At 66.4% G+C, this 19,113-nt stretch overlaps 2 protein-coding genes across 2 annotated transcripts; one reads left to right on the top strand and one right to left on the bottom strand.

The window, feature by feature from the left end:
* Nucleotides 1–133: 133 nt before the first annotated feature.
* On the bottom strand, nucleotides 134–2,306 carry EMIHUDRAFT_102797 (hypothetical protein; the record flags this gene model as incomplete). Its single annotated transcript, XM_005769214.1, has 4 exons — nucleotides 134–468; nucleotides 509–898; nucleotides 1,040–1,922; nucleotides 2,025–2,306. 4 exons carry the CDS (start codon nucleotides 2,304–2,306, stop codon nucleotides 134–136), a joined length of 1,890 nt encoding a protein of 629 aa, XP_005769271.1.
* Nucleotides 2,307–12,420: 10,114 nt separating this feature from the next.
* EMIHUDRAFT_66029 (hypothetical protein) lies at nucleotides 12,421–17,518 on the top strand (the record flags this gene model as incomplete). The annotated part of the gene is made up of 6 exons (XM_005769213.1): nucleotides 12,421–12,490; nucleotides 12,706–12,919; nucleotides 13,316–13,387; nucleotides 14,085–14,480; nucleotides 14,574–14,862; nucleotides 17,210–17,518. Coding segments are annotated over 6 exons (1,350 nt in total), but the record flags the coding sequence as incomplete, so codon positions are not given.
* Nucleotides 17,519–19,113: the final 1,595 nt, after the last annotated feature.

The raw sequence follows: 19,113 nt of genomic DNA, 5'->3' as shown, positions 1-19,113 counted from the left end.
GGGCGTGGAGGTCCGGCGGGGGGGCGAGTACTCTAATATTTAGCGTCGGGGCTGCCCTGGGCGAAAGCGGCACCCCCCAGAAGTCGGGCAGGATGAGGGGCTGCGCTCCTTTGCCGGGTCGAGAGCGGCTTCGTCAGAAGAAGGGGCGTCCCTCGGCGGAGCCGGGCGGGGGTGAGGCGGCGCTGCGCGGGTGAGGAGGGGAGCGCACCATCTCGCGCGCGTCGGACGCCGACGGCGGCGGCTCCGCCCGCCCCCCCCCGGGCGGGGCAGGCCAGTCGGTCGGCTGGAGCGCAGGCACGCGAAGCACGGCGGGGGGCGGCGCCGGCGCGGCGGCGGCCGTAGCCTCCTCGGCGCGCCAGCCGCGCAGCAAGTGGTCGAGCGGGAAGGGCGCCGCGCCGTCGGCCCGCTCGAGGACGAGCAGCGCCGTCGGGCGCAGCGTGGCGACGAGGTCGGTGAGGAGCTGCAGGCCTGCGGGGCGGGGCGAGTGCGGGTTGAGGGGGCGCGCCACCCGCAGGCCTGGCGCAGCGGGTTGGTCCACGCGCCGAGATATGGGGAGATATGGGGATATATGGGGAGATATGGGGAGATATGGGGAGATATGGGGAGATGCGCCACGCGCCGAGGCCCTGCACCCAGCCGCACGTGTTGACCAGCAGAGGAGGCGCTCCCTCGCCGCCCTCGCCGGCGGCGTGGGCGGCGGCGGCGGCGGCGGCGGCGGCCGCGTGCACCGTCGCGAGGTGGGCTGCGGCGGCGACGTAGGCGCGCGGGTCGGCGGCGGGCGACGCGGCGCCGAAGCAGACGGCCGCGTCGGCGGCGACGTGCGCCGCGCGGCGGTGGGCGAGGGGAGGGCCGAGGAGAGGCTCGTGCAGGGTGCGGAGGGAGAGGAGTCCGGCCGGGCCTGCGCAGCGGCACGAGCAGCGGAGGAGGGGGAGGCGGGAGAGGGGAGGGGGGTGCGGCGGGCTCCCGCCGAGCAGCTCAGGGCTGTCCGGGCAACCTCGGTGCCGATCTCTCGGCGCATCTCTCGCCGCATCTCTCTCACCGAGCTCTGGCTGCCCGACGTCGCAGTCGAGCAGCCCCACTGCGGGCGGGCCAGAGGGGCGCCGGAGCGCCGCGTTGGCGAGGACTGCGTTGGCGAGGAGGCGGAGGAAGCTCGACTTGCCGCTGTTCCGCGCTCCCACCACCACCACCACCGCCGGCCCTCCCCCTCGCCCGCCGGCCGACCGCTCGCCGACGTGGCGCAGCGCGGCCTCGACCCCCTCCTCCCAGCCGCATGGCAGGAGCGCGCCGAGCCGGCACACGCGTCCGGCGGCGGTGGGCGGGAGGAGCTGGAGGCGCAGAGACGAGCAGAGCGCGTCCGCCACCGCCGTCGGCGCTGACGCCTCCGCGCCGGTGGCGGGTGCGGCCTCTTCGCCGGAGACGCCAGGCGCAGCCGCAGCTGCGGGAGACGGCTCGGCAAGGCTGGCCGCACCGGGGCCGTCCGCCTGCTCCGCCGCCGCTGCGGCCGCCCGCTCCCCGTCCGCCTCGCCAGCCCACTCCTCCGCCTCCTCCACCTCTTCGCCCATGCCCTCCTCCTCGCCCTCCTCGCCCTCCTCCTCGCCCTCCTCGCACTCCTCCTCCTCGCCCTCCTCCTCCTCGACGAGCGATTCCAGCAGCGCGCGAGGCCGGTCCGGCAGCGGCCCTACAGGCGAGAGTGCGGCACCAGGGTATAGCACGGCTGCAGCCACCTCCGCCGCCACACAAGCCGCCGCACCGCCGCCCGGCTCTGCCGCCTCCGAGTCTGCCGCCGCCTCGCCGCTAGCGGCAGACTCGCTGCAGTCGGCGGGAGCCGCGGGTGCGTCCGGACTGCTGGCGGCGAGGTGCTCGGGCGCCGGGTCGATGGCACGCACATGCACCGTCGCGCTCGCAGAGACCGAGGAGAGGGTCTGCGGCGGGCGCGGGCGGCGGGTCGGTCTCTCGGCGCGGCGGTGGGTCGGTCTCTCGGGCTGCCTCGCGCCGTGTCGGTGGGACATCTACCCGACATCTACCCGACGCGCCTGCAGCGCCAGTGGCAAGCCTCCGGCGGGCGAGTGCACGGCACACCAGCCCGAGTCGGCGCTCAAGTGCGAGCCAAGGACGCAGAGCGAGCCCTGCACCACGCGGAGCTCCGCCGAGCCGAGAAAGGCGAGCGGCTGCAGCGGCGAGACGGCAACCTCGACGTAGGCGGCGTCCGCGGCTGGCGGCCCGGCCTCGGAGGCGGCCGGGGCGGCAGCCAGGCGCGTTTGCCTGGACGCGTCGCCACCAGAGCGTCGTCGCTTGCGGGGGCCCATGGCGGGTTCAGAAGAATTCGCGCGCGAAGAAAAGGATTTTAGAAAAAAATTCCTCGCACAACACTGGGAACTGGACTGGCGCGCACTGAAAGAATTTTATCCCCCGCATTCTTAAAATACAAGCCTCTCTCACAGCACACTGGCACGACAAGGACGCGGACTGGCGCGGACTGGCACACACACCGGCTCACCACACCAGAAAGAATTTTAGCACAGAAAGAATCACCCGCACCACTGGCACTACGAACGAAGCGGCCTGGAAAGAAAAGAAGATTCGCCTTTTCCCCAAAAGAAAATCGCTCCTCAAGACTCTGCTGACCCCGCCGATGGCCTCCCACCGCATCGGCGCCCGCCTGTCTCCGTGGCCTCTCGCAGCTCGTCGCCTTCATCGAGGCGCAGGCGCCCCTCTGGAGCGCCGCCGCAATGCGCGTGGCGGAGGAGCACGCCGCACGGCTCGTGGAGCAGCCCGAGTGGGTGCTCTCCGAGGTACTCCTCTCTCTCGCCGGACCTCGCCCCGCACATCCTCGCCGAGCTGCCGACCAAGGAGCACGCCGCCAAGGGGACGTGCCGCGCGTGGCGCCGCGGCTGGAAGGAGACGCTGAAGAAGCGCGAGAGGCCGCGCCTGCTCGTGTTCGGCGGCCACGACAGCGAGGGTGGGACTGTCAACTCGCTGGAGCGGTACGACCCTTCAACAAACGCGTGGGCGATGGCGCCGATGCCGACGGCACGGATTGAACGCATGACGGTCCTCGATGGCAAGCTCTACGCGGCGGGCGGCCAAAACGAGGAGGCGGAAGGCGCAGCTTCCAACCTGGTGGAGCGGTACGACTTGGCTACGAAGTCGTGGGAGGCTGTGGCGCCAATGGCGACACCACACGAGAATCACGCCGTGGTGGTGCTCGACGGCAAGCTGTACGCTGTTGGCGGGCGGGGGAGTGGGTACGACGGTGGCTTCCTCACCTCGGTGGAGCGGTACGACCCGGCGGCGGACGCGTGGGAGGCGGTGGCGCCGATGGCGGAGGCGCGCGGGTATCACACCATGGCGGTGCTCGACGGCAAGCTGTACGCTAACGGCGGCTACAACGGCAGCGACCTCAGCTCAGTCGAGCGGTACGACCCGGCGACGAACGCGTGGAAGGCGGTGGCGCCGATGATGGCGGCGAGGAGCGCTGTCGGCGTCGCTGTGCTCGACGGCAAGCTGTACGCTGTGGGAGGCTACAACGACGACGACGGCCGCCTCAGCTCGCGTCGGTGGAGCGGTACGACCCGGCGCTGGATGCCTGGGAGGCGGTGGCGCCGATGGCGGCGGCTCGCGCAAACCTCGCAGCTGCGGTACTCAATGGCAAGTTGTACGTTATGGGCGGCAACGACGAGAACGAGGCCCTCAGCTCGCTTGAGCGATACGACCCCGCGACGAACGCGTGGGAGGCGGCTGCGCCGTTGACGACCGCACGATCTTTTCAGGGCATCACCGTGGCGTCCAAGCTGCAGAAACGAGCTTTTAGTGGCTATAAGCATAGGCACTGAGATATGGTGCGCGCGGAGCGCGCTGGTGCTACCTGGACATACGGGCGGAGCGCGCTAGCTGGACACCCGCGCGGAGCGCGCCGGCTAGATACCGCGGAGCAAGAGCAAATCAACACAACCGTTCGAACGCTGACGCCGCAAGTCGTTGCCGCCGGGTGCCAAAGTGCGCCTGGATTGCTCCGCAGCACAAGCATCCACGGAGCCAGCGAGCGCCGAGCGACATTGCCATGTCGGCGGTCATTGGGTCAAACTTGTAAAATGGTGCCGATAGCCGAGGTAGCTCCGGCGGACGTGAGAGCACGGCCTGACGATCAAGTACGAGAGCGACGAACGGAGGCGCAGATAACTGGCGGTGAAACTCACTGCTGATACCTGCTGGAGCTCAGACTACGCGAGTTACTGGCCGGAGCCAGAGCCGTCGCCGGAGCCAGACCGTACCCCTTTGGGGCCGGGGCCGGGGCCGCTGCCGGTCGGCTCCCAGGCGAGCAATCCGCGTAACCCTCTCGCGATGTGGTCGCATGTCCAATGGAAGACCGCGGAAATGGTCCACGGATTCGACTGCGTCCGGCGACGGCCGTGGGTCTGCGGTTCAGACACTGGTTGGACCAGCGAGGACGGCTGGCTGCCTCAGCCCCGTTGTCCCGACGGCCAGCCCGGGGTCAATTCCCGGAATACACGTCAACAACACGCCCACCTGCTGCACGTATGCTCCGACGTGCGACCTGAGCGACGCGTGCCCCGCCGGCTACACTGCGATGTCTGGCCGTGAGATGGCCTTCAATCCGGGCGACCCCGTAGGTCAGTGCGTATCCGGCGGGTTCGGCTTGCCTTGTGCAGGCGCAAGTATGCACACGAGCCCTCCGAGCACACTCCGCTCCGGTCTCTTCACTTGCACGCAACGACACCGGAAGGGCTGGGTGGAGGTCCTCTCTGAGGCTTCCGCCACAGCCGGCCTGTTTTTGACGGCGTCCGTGCTGGGCACAGCGATACTCTTCATATTCCCTTGCTCAAGGCCGGGGGAGCGAGGCCGTGTGTTTACATTAGCGAGTCGATATGGCCGTGGTTGACGAGTCGGGCCCCTTGCGTTGGCTGGCTCCATCTCCAAATGACAGTGATAATTAGAGGTAGCGAGAGACAAGAAGGGGCACACAGCGCGGCACAGAGTCCAGAGACGAGAGAGAGCCGGGGTCTCATCAGGTAAACTTCTACACACGCAAAGTGGGGGCGCTTTGAGGGGCGGGGGCAACCCTCGCACCTCCACACCAAGACAGAGTGTGCACAGGAGCCCCCACCGCGCCACGCGCCGCTCAAAGAGTGCCAATATGTGGGCCCATCCACCACGAACGAAACAACACTTGGCTCAGCCTCAGGCGGGTAATGCGCCCCCCGCACCCACACCCTCCTGCTCACCGCCCCGGCGCCCACGCCTCGATCTTCTTGGGCAGCACCTGGTTCGACCGGTCCTCTCCGTGGCCAAGGCAGCCGCGCTTGCCTTTGCCCCAAGTAAAGACGGCACCGGCGGTGAGGGCGATGCTGTGATCGCGTCCCGCGGACACAGCGACGGCGCGCTGCCCAGCCAAGGCCTCGACCTGCTTGGGCAGCAGCTGCTCCTCGTCGTCGCCGTGGCCCAGCCGGCCTAAGCTTCCCGAGCCCCAGCTCCAGACGGCTCCGTCGGCGGTGAGGGCGAGGCTGTGGCTGTACGCTGCCGAGACAGCGACGACGCGCCGCCCCGCCAAGGCCTCAACCTTCTTGGGCAGCAGCTCGCGCTGCTGGCCGCCGTGGCCCGGCTGGCCAAAGAATCCTGCGCCCCAGCTCCAGACAGCGTTGTCGGCGGTGATGGCGAGGCTGTGGCGATATCCAGCCGAGACAGCGATGACGCGCTGCCCAGCCAAGGCCTCGACCTGCTTGGGCAGCAGCTGCTCCTGCGGGTCGCCGTGGCCCAGCTGGCCAAAGTTTCCTTCGCCCCAGCTCCACACAGCTCCGTCGGCGGTGAGGGCGAGGCTGTGCATGCCTCCAGCCGAGACAGCGACGACGCGCTGGTCAGCCAACGCCTCAATCTTCTTGGGCAGCCACTGGTCCTGCTGGTCGCCGTGGCCTAGCTGGCCAGGGTAGTCATTGCCCCAGCTCCAGAGCGCGCCGTCGGCGGTGATGGCGAGGCTGTGGCTCTCTCCAGCCGACACAGCAACAACGCGCCGCCCCGCAAAGGCCTCGATCTTCTTCGGCTGCCACTGGGGCTGCTGGCCGCCGTGGCCCAACCGGCCACTCCATCCACCAAAGCCCCAGCTCCAGGCGGCGCCGCCGACGGTTAGGGCGAGGCTGTGCCCGGCTCCAACCGACACGCTCACGGCGCGCTCGCCGCCCAGCGCCGACGGGAGGCGGGTCGGTGTGTTGAGCCGCGCCACGCCCTCGCCGTGGCCGAGAAGGCCTGGAAACTCCTCCTCCTCGTCGTCCTCCTCCTCCTCGCCCTCCGTTGCCGCTGACCCGCACGACGAGAGCCGCCCCTCGCCGTCGATGAAGATGCTGTGCCGATCGCCTCCCGCCGCCCTCGCCGGCGGGTTGGACTCGCACAGCAGCGCAGCGAAGCACAGCCACCGCACGGCGCAGCCCTCGCCCTCTGGCTGCGCCGGAAGCACGTAGCCGCGCTCTTGCGCCCACAAGCGGATGGCCTCCACCGCGAGCGAGGCGTGGAAGAGCAGCGAGACGGCCGCAACGCGAGCGATGTCGACGGGGCTTTCGCAGCGAGAGAGGGCGCGCTCGAGGAGCTCCGTGGGAAGGTCGAGGAGGCGGGCGGGCGGCGGCTTGCTCGGCGAGGGAGCGGCGGTGGAGGCGGGGGCGGCGAGGCGGCGCGAGCGGCGCGGCGGGGTAATGGACATCGACACACCCCAAACTCCCAGCGCGGAGAAGAAGACGGCGCCTGCTCGGTGAGCCTGCTGCCCCTGGTCTTGAGTTGGGGGCGATCGGGCGCGCGGCTTAATCAAGTAGGGCCTCGTCAAGTACCACAAGTCGCTACTAAGCTATCCACCGCGGACGCCGCCTAAATTCCGACGAAACTATGAGCAACCCCCGATCCCGTGTGGCTTGACGCTCTCCTGGGCGAGACCGACGGCGTGGCGATCCCGCCTCAGTCGCAAGGTCCCGGCCCAATCGCGCTCAGTCAGATGTACCGTGACGCAGCCATGCAGCAACAGGAGTCGTTGGCACTCGTCGCCGAGTCACCGGAGCGCCGACTCGAATCCGAGATGCTCTCGGCAGGAGCGGCCGCACATTGCTCGGTACCCCCCCTGCACATCTAAAGTCATCCCTGCTGCTAGGGGGGGGGTCCCGACCCCCCCAGCAGCAGAGCGCTGCTGCTGGGGGGGGGGTCCCGACCCCCCCAGCAGCAGAACGCTGCTGCTGGGGGGGTCGGCCATGACTTTAGATGTGCAGGGGGGGTACCGAGCAGTGTGCGGCCGCTCCAGTCCCCAAGATGGCGAAGACGTCTGTCTCGCAGACGCACGTCTCGACTCCCGCCACGGCCTCGCCTGCCGGGCCCCACAACGCCGGTGCTTCAGGTGCGGCCGGAGGGTTGGCCCACTGGTCCCGTGACTGCACCCACATTGCGATGGCCAGGACGCGCCCCTCGCACCCACATGCTCACTGCCCCGGCGCCCACGCTCGATCTTCTTGGGCAGCAGCCGGCCCGCGCTCGCCTTTGCCCCAGGTAAAGACGGCACCGGCGGTGAGGGTGAGGTTGTGGTCTTCTCCCGCCAGCACAGCGATTACGCGCTGCCGGGCCAAGGCCTCGACCTGCTTGGGCAGCAGCTGGTCCTCCTCGTCGCCGTGGCCCAACATGCCGTGCCCTCCATCGCCCCAGCTCCAGACAGCGCCGTCGGCGGTGAGGGCGAGGCTGTGGTAGCCTCCAGCCGACACAGCAACGACGCGCCGCCCAGCCAAGGCCTCGACCTTCTTGGGCAGCAGCTGGCCTTCCTCGTCGCCGTGGCCCAGCTGGCCTTCCTCTCCATTGCCCCAACTCCAGACGGCACCGTCGGCGGTGAGGGCGAGACTGTGGACGTTCCCCGCCGAGACAGCGATGACGCGCTGCCCAGCCAAGGCCTCGACCTGCTTGGGCAGCAGCTGGGGTAACCGTCGGTGGTGCGGCGCGAGCGGCGCGAGCGGCGCCGGCGGGGTGGACATCGCGAGAAAAAGACCGACAAAGCTCCGTGCGGCTGTCTGAGTTGGGGATGTACGTCGTGTGCGTGTCTGGTGTTTATTAGCTCCGAGTAGAGGGGGCGCTCCGCTGCTAGGGGAAACCTGGAGCGCGGACTAACCCTCGGAGACCCGTGTTTACTTTAAGGCCCTTTCCCTGCGAACGCGCACCCCCGGGGCTAGGGCTCTCTAGCCCGTAACCCGATACCGATCATCCGGCTCGCTGGGTGCGCTTCTTAGCTCCCCGGCCCTGGATGTGAGTGAGGTTAATAACTGCACTCCAAGTGCTCTGTCGCAGGAGGTGGTGGAGAATGACCTCCAGACTGACCCGGAGAATCACCTCCACCAGCCCCACCTCAACACCCCTATTATCACTCTCTCTCCCCCCCACAGTGATGAATAGTCTACCTATATCCCTATATTCCCACACCCTGTGCAGTGGCACGTCTCGCCACCTAGATCCCTAATATTGGCACCTCCGTCGGGCGCCGAATAGGCGCCCAAATATTGGCACGTAATAGTCTCCCGACTGCTTTCGTGGGGCCGCCGCGCCGCGAGACAGTCGACCTCTCTACTGTTGTGACACCACAACTCGGTGCAACTGGGGCCATTCTTCCACCGGTGTGACACCACACCTTCGTACTCTGAATACCTTCTACATATATGTCAGCCTCGGACTGAGGATGGCTTTACAGCCTCACCTGCGGTCAGCAATACCGCAGAGCCGTGCACGCGGCTCACCACTCACACTTGCTGGGCACCGATCTTCGGGTTCAGATGACCATCCCTCTGCAGAAGAGGGAAGAGGGACGCCTCACGAGACTACAGAGGGCCGAGACCAGGACCATTCCACACGGTCAGACCACTCTGATCACCACCACATGCTCCAAATAAAATCCCCGGGTGGTGGCGGCGTGCCGTCCTCCCATCCCTCCTTAAAATCCCTGTGTGGTGGCGGCGTGCCGTCCTCCCATCCCTCCCTTGGGTTTCCCGTTTTCTTTCTTTCTTTCTTTCCCATCCCTCCCTTGGGTTGTCTGTTTTTCTTTCTTTCTTTGAGTTGGGGATCGGGTCGGGCGCGCGGCTCAATCAAGTTGCGGTCACAAGAGCGAAAAAATAATTTCAAGAAAAAGAAACGCGCGACGCGCTCCGCAGGCCGTGGGGGTGGGCGGGGGGTGACTCCGGGATGACCCAGCGGAAGATGCAGTAGCACTGCCGCAGAGCACGCGCGGAGCGCGCCGCTGGGTAGGTGCGGAGCGGCGCCGCCACTTGAAATTGGGCCTGTGGGTGGGCCGAGAGTCAAACTCTTGAGCACTTGAGCACTGGATAGGGTCGATTCCGCATGGTACGGGACCCCTCGATCGTCTCGCCCTCCCTCACTGGTGTGTTAAACATAGAAATCGAATCTAGCCCTCCACAACCCTCAAAATTTTCTTGGGGGCGCGCTCCGCGCGCGGCGCTCCGCGCCTCACTCCTTGAGCGTCATAGGCGCTGGCATGCACATGTTCTGCAGCTTGACGACCGCACGATCTTTTCAGGGCATCACCGTGGCGAGGTGAGGCCGTAGGGTTCTCTGGAGGGTGGAGGGCGGAGAGGAAAGCAAGGACTCAATCGACCCCGCATGTGGCATGACCACTCCAAATTCATTACCACTAACCGCTTACCTAAAAAGAAGAAAATCTGCATAGAAAAGAACGTGCGAGGGCTGACGCGCTCTCTGACGCGCCCTCTGAACAGGTCCCCTTCCCTCTCTCGGCTGGACCATGTTGTCCCTCCGCAAGCTCCTCTTAATAGCTCTGCTGGCGGCCCTCGCGTCGCCGATAGCGTGCGCGCCCACCGTCGACGAGGAGGAGGATCCCGACGACGTGCCGCCGCACAGCGAGGAGGAGATTGAGGATGCGCGGGAGGAGTTTGCCGCGATCGACGTCAACCCGGCCGACGGCTTCATCACGCGCGAGGAGGTGCAGCAAATGGCGGACGCGCCCGAGGAGGAGGAGATTGAGGAGTTTTTCGAGACGTACGACCTCGACCAGGACGGCCAGGTCTCGTTTGAAGAAATCATGACCGCGGACGAGTCGCTCCGACAAGCGGGCGAGGAGGAGGCGGAGCACCAAATGGACGAGGAGGCGATGGGGGATGGGTCCGAGGGGGCGGAGGCGGCGTAGGGCGGCGGCGGCGAGCGGGCTCAGTGGCAAGGAGAGGCGCGCGAGTGCGTCGCGGGTCACGGCGTGAGGCCTCGGCGTGCGATATCGGGCTGCTGCGCGGCATTTTGTCGAGCGAGCATATCAGCCCATGCGAATTCCCCCACCGTCCGACCGCGACGAGGGTCGCTTCGGATGGGGTTGCCGCCCCGTGTCTGCTAGGAGGGTGTCCGGTGTGCGTGATCTCTGTGATCTGGGAGGGTCCGACCCCGCGCCCGCAGGCGCATTTTGCACGGGCGGTGCCGACGTCGAGCTTGATATTTAGCGTCGGGCCTCGAGACCTGCACCTGGTTTGTTATTTCTGGGCACACTTGACAAAAAGAAAACAAAATCGGGGTACCCACGTGCACACATTTTAACAAACAACAACATTTTCGATTTTGGAATTTTTGAGATTCGCCTCGCAGATTACCCGGCCAACGATATTTTCCTGCTTAGCGCGATTTCCGATTCCGTGAAACCAGTTTACCCAGTCTCCCACGTTTCATGTTTCAGCTTACCCGGTCGCTAAAATGTCCCACTCCACGCGCGGCACGACGCACCCGGCGCGCCGCGCGCCATTCATCGCCGCAGAAGTATTGCGACATGTTGCACGACGCCGAGGACAGCGTTGAGAAGCTGGCGCCATTCGCCAACCCGCATGCCTCGGCACCGGACCGGAGAGCAGTCTACTGCGCATGTCGATGCAGCAGGAGGTTGCCACCCATCAGGCTCTCACACCACAGCACAGGCGCCGTCGAGCTCTCGCAGCCGCGCTGCACAATGCTCCAGCTCAGGAGGGCCCCCTGCTTCTCGCAGCTTTGTGCAGCGCAACGAGCGGGCAGCGCTGCACCAGGCAGGCGGACCCACGGCGTGCTCAGCGAGCCGCGAGGCGGAGGCAGGCCGAGAGAGCGCGAGCCGCATCGGCGCCCATGTCCCGCGCAGCGGCGAGCGAGCGGCACGGAGCAGTGCATTCTGTAATTTTGCCGCGCCGATGCGGCGCGCTGGCCTCGGCAGCTCGTCGCGCGCCGGCCTCGGCTCCGGTTTCGGTGGCAGCAGCTTTGTGCGCGGCGAGTCCACTGACACCGCCTCCAAAGGTGAAGCTTACACCTGGCATCCACCAGCCGCGCGCGGTAGTCGCAAGCGCTCGGGCAGAGGAGGAGACAATTCGGATGAGGATGACGAGAAGTACTTCGACGAGGAGGACGAGCCACCCGCCAAGGCGGCCCGTGCAGGCGCAGTGGACGACGACGACCCGCTCGACGCGTACATGCGTCAGCTCGGCGGCGGTGCTGGCTCGGCACCGGCCGCCGCGCAGCGGCAGCAGCAGCCGCCGCCGCCGCCGCAGCAGCAGCAGCAGGAGGAGGAGGAGGAGGAGGAGGATCCTCTGGACGCCTTCATGGCGGGAAACGCCCGTCGGCTCGCCGCGGCGCCCGCCGCAGCGCCTCGCGCCTCGGTGCCAAAGCAGTGTGACGAGGCGGAGGAGCCTGTGGCGTCCTTCATGGAGGCCTTCGGGGAGGGAGGGTCGGAGGAGGAGGGGGAGGGGGCGGAGGGCGGCGGGGCAGGCGCCGGGCCGCGCAGGCAGCTCAAGGACCAGAGGGGGAAGCAGCTCGAGCTTCTCCCTCCTGTCGACCACTCCGCCGTCGACTACCCGCCCTTCGAAAAGTGCGCAGCCCGCACCACCGCAGCCCGGACCCGCCTCCCCCTCCCCTCCCCTCCCACTCCCACTCCCCTCCCCTCCCCTCCCCCTCCCACTCCCACTCCCCTCCCCTCCCCTCCCCTCCCCTGCCCAGGTGCTTCTACTCCGAGGCGCGAGCCGTCACGGCGATGAGCGACGCGCAGCTCGGCGACGTCCGCCGCCGGCTCGGCGTCACATGCCGTGGTTTCGAGGCGCGCGCGATTACTTGTATCCAACACCCATCGCCACAACGTCCGCCGCACGCAATGCCGCACTTGCCCTCTCTCACCGCCGCTGCCGCCTCTCACCGCCGCTGCCGCCTCACCGCCGCTGCCGCCTCACCGCCGCTGCCGCCTCACCGCCGCTGCCGCCTCACACCGCCGCGCGGCCGCTCTCTCCTGCCAGGTGCCGCGCCCGCTCCGCCGCTTCGACGAGGCAGGCTTGCTGCCCGAGCTGGCGAGCGCCGTCCGCAAGGCTGGCTTACGAGGGCGCCGACCCCGTAGGCTTGGGAACCTTCTCGGAACCTTCTCGGAACCTTCCCTAGGCCGGCTACGAGGCGCCGACCCCGATCCAGTGCGTCGCCCTGCCGGTCGCCCTCTCCGGCCGCGACATGATCGGTCGAGACTTGCCGAGACTCGCCGAGATCTCCCGAGATCCGCTGAGATTTGCGCTCCCCGGCCGCGACACGATCGGTATCGCCGCGACGTGCGGCGGCGAGACGGCGGCGAGACGGCGGCGCGATCCCCGAGTCTACCCGAGATGAGCCGCGAGTCGGGATGGCCGCTATCAAGTAAGTAGTCACTTATGACTGATCAAGAGGAGCCGAGAGCAGGCATCGCCGCGACGGGCTCCGGCAAGACGGCGGCGTACGCCCTCCCCCTCCTGACGCACGTGGCGCACCAGCCGCACCTTGCCAAGGGGGAGGGGCCGATCGTCCTCGTCGTCGCGCCGACGCACGAGCTGGCCGAGCAGATCGTGCGGCAGGTGCGCAAGCTGGGCAAGGGGGTCGGCGTGCGGTGCGCGGGTCTCTTCGGCGGCGTCTCCAAGTGCGAGCAGTTCAAGGAGCTGAAGGCTTAGGAACCTTCTCGGAACTGTCTCGGACCCTTCCCTAGGTTCGAGCAGTTCAAGGAACTGAAGGGTTAGGAACCTTCTCGGAACTGTCTCGGACCCTTCCCTAGGTTCGAGCAGTTCAAGGAACTGAAGGGTTAGGAACCTTCTCGGAACTGTCTCGGACCCTTCCCTAGGTTCGAGCAGTTCAAGGAACTGAAGGGTTAGGAACCTTCTCGGAACTGTCTCGGACCCTTCCCTAGGTTCGAGCAGTTCAAGGAACTGAAGGGTTAGGAACCTTCTCGGAACTGTCTCGGACCCTTCCCTAGGTTCGAGCAGTTCAAGGAACTGAAGGGTTAGGAACCTTCTCGGAACTGTCTCGGACCCTTCCCTAGGTTCGAGCAGTTCAAGGAGCTGAAGGGTGGTGCCGAGGTTGTGGTTGGGACGCCGGGCCGGCTGCTCGAGATGTGCAAGGCCAAGGGCGGGCTCACGCTCGGGTGAGAGAGAGAGAGAGAGAGCGGGAGAGAGAGAGGGAGGGAGAGAGGGAGGGGGAGGGAGCGAGAGAGGGAGCGAGAGAATGAGGGAGGGAGGGGGAGGGCGCGTGTTGTGACGCGGCGGCCGGTCTGCTGCAGGCGGGCGACCTTTGTGGTGGTGGACGAGGCACAGCCCGCACCTCTCCTCGACGGGTCTGAGTGGGGCTACGAGTCCACACTACGAGTCCACACTAGTTGGTACGAGTCCAGGCGGACCGTCTCTTCTCGATGGGGTTCGAGCCGCAGCTGCGCAGCCTGCTCGGGCAGGTGCGTCACCATTCATGAGCTGTTCTATTATAACTACATGATCCATTCTAACCAGCCTGCTCGGCCAGGTGCGGCCCGACCGGCAGACGCTGCTCTTCTCCGCAACCTTCCGCCCCGCCCTCGAGGTATCTTAATTAGTAATAATTACACGAATGAGTACTCATTAACATACTAGTCAACCCTCCGCCCCGCCCTCGAGGCGCTCGCGCGCGACGCCCTCCACGAGCCCGTCCGGCTGACCATCGGAGAGGCGGGCGACGCCGCGGCAGACGTCTCGCAGATCGTCGAGGCGCCGCACTCGCCTCGTCCGCCGTTCTGCAGCGCGCGGCTGCTTACCCGTTGAGGAGGCCACCGGGAGAGAGAGCCCCTCCCCTCCCCCCCTCCCCCTCCCCCTCCCCCTCCCCCTCCCCCTCCCCCAGGTGCTCCCTTCGGAGGGTGCCAAGTGGGGTTGGCTCTCGACTCGGCTCGGCACCCTCACCGGCCGCTGCTCCCCCTATCTCCCCCATACCTCCCCCATACCTCCCCCATATAGGCTCGGCCACCTCACCGGCCTCGGCTCGGTCCTCGTCTTCACGTCGACCAAGGCGGCCCCCCCACCCTCCCTCACCCCTCGACACTCCCCGCAAGCCACTCCTCTCCCTCCCCTCTCCACAAAGGCTCTCCCTCCCCTCTCCACAATAATTATCATTGACAGGAATCCTCCCCCTCCCCTCGCCACAAAGGCGGGGTCCGAGGCGCTCGCCCGCCGGCTGAGCGAGCTGTGCCGCGCGCGCGTCGACGCGATCCACGGCGATAAGACGCAGGCCACCTTCTCGGCCAGCCCTCGGCCAGACCTCGGCTAGACCTCCGCTAGACCTGGTTGGACCTCGGCTAGACCTCGACTCCCTCTCATCCACGGCGACACGACGCAGGCGGAGCGGAACGAGGCGCTCTCGCGCTTCAAGCGCGGGGCAGCGCCGATCCTCGTCGCCACCGACGTCGCCTCGCGCGGGCTCGACATCCCCGCCATCAAGACAGTCGTCAACTTCGAGGCGGCCAAGCGACTCGACGACCACACGCACCGCATCGGCCGCACGGGCCGCGCCGGCGCCGAGGACGGGACCGCGTACACGCTGCTCACGCGCAAGGAGGAGGACGCCGCCGTCGACCTCGTCCGCTCCCTCCTCACCGCGCGGCAGGTGGCGCCCGCCTGCTCCAGCACGCGCCCTGGCCCCATCTCGCCCCCACATCTCCCCACATCTCCCCACATCTCCCCACATCTCCCGCCTGCTCCAGCACGCGCTCTGGCCCACCGCGCTCTGACTCGCCAACCATCTCCAACGCACTGAGGCAGGTGCCGCCAGAGGACTTGCTCCAGCTCGCGCGCGCCTCGCGCCGCTGGGCCGCCTCCGGCCTGCCCGCCGCCCTCGCCAAGCAGCAGCGTGCGCCGGGCCAGGCGGCGCACGCCGTCGCGCCCGACGCCGCGCCGACACCCGAAGCGACGGCGCGGAACGATTGCGCCGCGCCGCCTGGCGAGTTCGCGCCGCCGCAGCTCGTCGCGAAGCACAAGCTGCAGCAGCAGCTGGGCGGCAGCGGCGCGGGCGGCGCCGCATCTGGGTGCGCGCCCGCCCTCCTCGCGGCGCAGGCCGCCGCAGCGCGCCTGAGCGGGGCGCAGGCGGGCGCGAGCGCGCCTGGGCTGAACGCCTTCCCGCCGCAGCAGTACGCGCCGCCGCCGCCGCAGCAGTACGCGCCGCCGCCGCCGCCGCCACAGTACGCGCCGCCGCCGCCGCAGCAGTACGCGCCGCCACATACGCAGCAGCAACAGCTGCCGCCGCAGCCGCTCGTGCAGTCGGCGTCTCAACCGCCGCCGCCGCCGCCCAGCGCAGCCGCCGTTGCCGCGCGAGCGGCTGCAATGGCTGTAGCGGCAAGACTGTCGGCCGCGAAGAAGTGAGCACTCGCTCGCAGTCGCACGTCTTGGGCACATTCGGCCACCCATTCCCATTCGCCGCGCGTCCCCTTGACGTCGCCTCAGCGGCGCCCTCACTGAACTTGCACGTACGGTCACGAAACTGTGTGGTCCGCGTGACCCAGGTGGTTGAGAGTGAAGTACTTTTTTGCAGATGGATGAAGGTAAGAAACACAGCTACGCCACATACAGCTTCACTGCAGTATTAGTGAGCCATAACTGTTTAGACACGTGCCACCGGGCCGGGCACCGCGTCTCGCGTCTGTGTGCTCTCAGGTGGCTCCCTGCTGCTCGCCACGGCGTGCGACCGATTACTCCTCGAGGACGCGATCGATCGCGCCCACCTTTAACTTCCCGGCCTGTCGAAGTCGGGAATATTCGTCCGCAGACAGCAGCTTGTACGCGCCGTCGGGGAGCAAAACCATATTCTGGTCGAGCGTGGAGAAGTAGCTGTCATAGTCCATCGTTTTCACGGTCTGGTCCCACACCTTCGCCGCATTCTTCTCGCGGTTTTCGCGCGAGCGAGCCTGAAGCTTCTGGATGTAGGGATTTCCTTCCGACAGCCGCTCGCACGCCTCGCCGTCGCCGCTCTCGCATCGCTCGCTGCTGCCTGCGCCGACCAGATCCGACCGCTGGGAGGCCGATGCCGATGACGCTGCCGTGGAGAGAGGGATGCCACTCAGCACGACAGCACGCCGCGACAGCACTCCAGCGGATGTCAGCAGCAGAGTAAGCATCGAGCGAGCAGGGGACGATAACGTGTTTTCTTTCTTTCTTAGCCGGTTAGATGTTGGCAAATCAAGACACACAGCTCACACAGAATCACAGCGGGAGGAAGCGGCGTTAGTGGTGCGCTACCCCGAGGAAGCGAGGATACCTACCCTTCGGAGACGCTCCTCAATCGCAAACCCGCTATCATCAGCACAGTCCACCTTTCGCGCTTTCGGGTACTCTCTCTCTCTCTCTCTCTCTCTCTCTCTCTCTCTCTCTCTCTCTCTCTCTCTCTCTCTCTCTCTCTCTCTCTCTCTCTCTCTCTCTCTCTCTCTCTCTCTTTCTCTCTCTCTCTATCTCTCTCTCTCTCTCTCTCTCTCTCTCTCTCTCTCTCTCTCTCTCTCTCTTTCTCTTTCGGGTAGTATGTTCGTTCTTACGACTGTTCGCCCGAACGAACGAACGAACGGAAACCAGGTGCCATAAATTCGGTACGAGATTTGGCGAAAATTTTGCAAAAGGAGAACCATTTCACGCCGCCCGAGTTGATCGCTGCGAGAGTTGGCGCACTGCATGGGAAACCATTTCACGCCGCCCGAGTTGAATGCGAGTTGAATTGGGGGGTGGGGGGGGGGGGCGATCGACGTAAAAATCGGTCGGGCGAAATCGCCCTCGGGCCCGCCCCGGAGCGACGCATCATGCCGACCGTGATCAGAGACGCCTCCCCGCTGCTGAAGAAGTTTGCCGTAGGCGACTTCTGCTTTGCCATCCCCGCGTTCGCTCTGACGGTGGGCGCTCTGGCCCCGTGCAATAGATGGATTCGCTGGATCCCTCAGCGGGCTGTCGGGCGTAGTTCAGGGAAGAACACTCCCCTCCTGTCTCTTGCAGGCGGTCGCGTACGCTGGCGTGGTCAACTGCTTGGTCGATGGGCGGTTGGGCACGGAGTACGGATCCTGGTCGAAGGACGCCCTGTCATCCGCGACCGCGCTCATCTGCATGGTCATGATGTCCTTCTCACTGACGCTCTTCAAGGCGCCCGCCGCATTGAATTCCTCTGGCCTCTGCTCACCCGCTGCCACCCACCACAAACGTATCCCCGGGCGCGACTCAGCCTACCGTGGTCCCCACCCACCCACAGCTGGTGACGTCCGCCATCAACCTCGCCTACCCGCAAGTCGTGCTCGTCCAGATGCTCAACTCAGGTGCGGGCCCCCGCCTTTAGCCGAAATGCGAGCCATCAGCAGTGCAGCACCGCCCTCCCTCGGCCAACGCTGTGCCTGACCCGCTCTGCCGCCTGCGCGCCCCTAGGCGTCAGCATCTTTGCCTGCCTGACGCTCACCGTCGGGTGGATGATGATGTGGAAGGACCCAAAGCTGACCAACGACAACGAAGACTTCACCACCATTTTTGACGTCACCGACCCGTTCGACGAGAAGCACTGGGACAGGGCCTACAACGGCATTAGCAGCGCACCTATTTGCACAGACGCTCCTCCGCTTGCTGTGCCTTTGCCCCCGCTGTCACGCCCACGGCACACGCGGACACTTCCTTTGGGGTGACACGTCGCCGTGACCCATCCGCGCAGGCGTCAGCATCACCTTTTGCGTGCAGTGCGCCGCGATGGGGTGCGTCGCCCTCGGCATCGTTTTTGCGATCTACCCCCCCTTTGTGCCGTACGCCGAGCGCTTTGGCCCCAAGAAGATCACCAAGATGATCCCACAAAGCCTCACCACCGACGGGCTGATGCCGGTGGCGGCCTGACGAAGTGTAGAGGGAGCCGGACTGGGAGCGCGCATAGAGCAGCGCCCGACATGCGCATGGGTCAAGCTGAGGAGCACAGTTCTAACCAGGCCGCGAGAAGAGACGCGCCGCCGCATTTTTGGTGAGTGTGCGTCACATCTCATCTAGATTCATCTCGACACGATCGCCACGCCTTCTAACGTCGTGTCCAGTCAGTATTATGGGAGGATCCTTTTTTGCTACCAACATGATTTATCTTTTCACCCGCCGTGTGGTCCCGTGAGCAGCGCGCGACGCCACGGCGCTCGGGGCTCGGCCTGCTGAGAGAGAAGACCTTCCCGGACGGCAGTGTGACAATTACCCGACTGTTGCTCCGAGAAAACTGCGCCTCCTCCACAGTCGCCCAGATTCGCCTCTCGCTCTCCGCTCCTGCGCTCTCGCGGCGCGCAGAGTTCGTATCGCCGGTGCCGGTGCGCGAGCAGGCTAAAAAGGAGGGCATGCCGACTGGCTCCTGGCTGCTAGATAGCCGAAGCCGTGCCACCATTGATTGAGCATTGTGCCACAGCTCAGGTCGCCTCAGGAGGTCATCTCGACACGGCGCCGCGCAGAACTGCTCACTCCATCGTCATGAAGAGCGGCACCACTAGGTAGGTGTACTATTCGGTTGATTGTTGAGAAGAAAATCCTTCTATTCACACCCCTATGCAGATGATTCGGTTCACACCTTGGGTACCCCGCCCCAGCTCGCTGCCCAGGAACGACGGCAAGAAACCCAAGGGGGAAATGATTCGGCAGATGTAACGCATTCATCCACTTCCCGCGTCCCGCGCGTTGCGCACGCCCCGCCAACATGGCGGTCGCCGCGCAGCGTTTGCCGGCCGATTTCTCGGACTCGGGCGCGGTGCATTCGCTGGCCTCCGACTGGAGGTCGGAGCGACCGACGGCCAGCGTCGCCTGCGCCACTGATCCCATCGAGGTGGCGCACGCAAAGACGCAGGCG

The sequence above is a fragment of the Emiliania huxleyi genome, assembly GCF_000372725.1.
Source record: "Emiliania huxleyi CCMP1516 unplaced genomic scaffold EMIHUscaffold_43, whole genome shotgun sequence".
NCBI classification, from domain to species: domain Eukaryota; phylum Haptophyta; order Isochrysidales; family Noelaerhabdaceae; genus Emiliania; species Emiliania huxleyi.
The sequence above is the reverse complement of the archived record's forward strand: the minus strand, read 5'-3'. Positions and strand labels throughout refer to the sequence as shown.